A 2173-nucleotide genomic window follows, 5' to 3' on the forward strand; every position below is an offset into this window, starting at 1 on the left:
TTTAACATCGGTTTGTGGAAAATATTGTTTAGTTTATCTTTATTTAAAAACAAAAAATGTTAAAATGCATGATTTTATTAATGTTTTTTCCGCTGTAAACAGAATAAGTAATGATGTTACTATATGTCATATGTTTAGAATATTATTTGAATAAATATAATATGATAAAAAAATGTGAATTGCTTTTATTTATAACTACACACAATATAATAAAGAAATAAAACATCAACATGTATAAACTATATATTTTTATTCACAATTAGACAACAGTGATTAGACTTTTGAATTAAAATGGTACTTTTTACACTCGTCGGATTCGGAAATCTCCTTCGTGATTCCGTAAATGAGATCTTTAGCTTGCTGTAAGTGCTTATTTGTTTCATTTTCCATCACGAAATATTTTGCACGCACATCCGCAAACATCCAGTGTTTAGTTGTATCAGAAACTTTGGATAGTTTTTTCATATCAAATATTTCTATTTTGATTAGATGTGTCGAATTCGTACCATCGTCTTTGTTTGTAGATATATATGATATACCACCCCCTTTACAGCCTTTTCCTACAGTGGAAGACACGTTTTTCTTCCTCTTTATCTTTGGCTGGTCAAAGAATGCATCGATATTTGAGTGTGTGTTTAATTTTCGCTTCACCGGCTCGTCTGGTACACAAGTTAGGCTGTCCTCTGCATCTGACACTGGATAATAGTACTGCTTAAATGTATAGTCTTGGCCGTCGAAGACATTTGATGGGGAGTTCTGTATTTAAAAACAAAACATGTGTTACACAATTGTAAATTTACATAATTTCGTGATTACCACAGTTCTTAAAATCTTAACATTAGAAAAACATGTGCAATATTTGTAGTTAATAATTGAAGACTTACCGACATATTGATGCCTTCTGGTGTAGGAGTACAGCGTGGGTCAATCGATAGTAGTATAAAAAAGAAATCGTCGTAAGTCTTTATATATACAACTCTTGATCATTAAAAATCTTGTTTCAATACAAAGTCTTGTTTGATAATTGATAACTTGTTTTGCTTCTAAATACGTGTTATTGGAATTTGGCTAACAATTATGATAAGCTCAATTACTAAGTAGATTATACATACATTAAAGTCACATTAAAATTCCATTGTGTGAAATAGAGATTTCAACATTCAACTTTGTAATGAACGAGAATATTTATAAAACTAGATATTTGAAGTATTCTAAAAATAATAAAATTAGGTTAGGTTTGATTTGAACTTCGATGGCATTAGAGACAGGTTGGTTAGGTTTAAACCGTGACCCGCTGTTGATAGGTTAGGTTAGGTTAGAACCGTGACCCCTGAGCAGACAGAAACGTCTGTTGGTAGGTTAGGTTAGGTTTAAACCGTGATGCGCTGTTGATAGGTTAGGTTAGGTTAGAACCGTGACCCCTGAGAAACGTCTGTTGGTTGGTCTAAGAATATATGAAAGGCTCATAACAGTTTACTCGTAAATGAGCAATGTCGCCTAATTAATGGATGCAGTTAGGGAATCATTAATTACCTACCCAATAGCAGAGTCCCATCGAGAATTATGTAATTACGATGTAATAAGGAATGAGCATCATAAATGACAGCAACGACCAATAGGAGAGCGCCATCCAGAACCAAGACCCCGCCCACTTGATAACTTCAACTAGGAGGTGTGGCCTAATTAATGGAATGTCATTAGCTAATTAGAACCACTAATGACCGCAACGACCAAAAGGAGAGCGACATCTTGAACCAACACCCCGCCCACTTGTTGACACCAAGTAACACCTGAGGTTCTAAGTGTGGCTGCTAAAAAAAAGGTCATCAACCAAAACCAGGACTGTTTGACCCTCCAAAGCTGAGCCAGAACGCACACATCCCTACTACTATAATTCCATCGTGTTTGGGCTCAATAGATTTGCCCTCACGAGCACCATCAATCTAGATGATGTTCAGGGTCTCATGATGGAGTCAGGAGTTGGTCACTAGAACTCCTAATCTACTCATTATAATTCCATCGTGTTTGGGCTCAAAAGATTTGCCCTGACGAGTACCATCGATCTAGATGATGTCCAGGGTCTCATGATGGAGTCAGGAGTTGGTCACTAGAACTCCTAATCTACTCATTATAATTCCATCGTGTTTGGGCTCAAAAGATTTGCCCTGACGAG

At 35.8% G+C, this 2173-nt stretch overlaps 1 protein-coding gene across 1 annotated transcript; it reads right to left on the reverse strand.

Annotated features, from left to right (window-relative positions):
• Positions 1-233: 233 nt before the first annotated feature.
• Positions 234-1890, reverse strand: LOC133516179 (uncharacterized). The gene is made up of 2 exons (XM_061848962.1): positions 885-1890; positions 234-756 (listed from the first exon to the last, which is right to left on the reverse strand). The coding sequence occupies exons 1-2, from the start codon at positions 888-890 to the stop codon at positions 274-276; spliced, it is 489 nt and encodes a 162-aa protein (XP_061704946.1). The 5' UTR covers positions 891-1890; the 3' UTR covers positions 234-273.
• Positions 1891-2173: the final 283 nt, after the last annotated feature.

The sequence above is a fragment of the Cydia pomonella genome, chromosome 3 (genome assembly GCF_033807575.1).
Source record: "Cydia pomonella isolate Wapato2018A chromosome 3, ilCydPomo1, whole genome shotgun sequence".
NCBI classification, from domain to species: domain Eukaryota; kingdom Metazoa; phylum Arthropoda; class Insecta; order Lepidoptera; family Tortricidae; genus Cydia; species Cydia pomonella.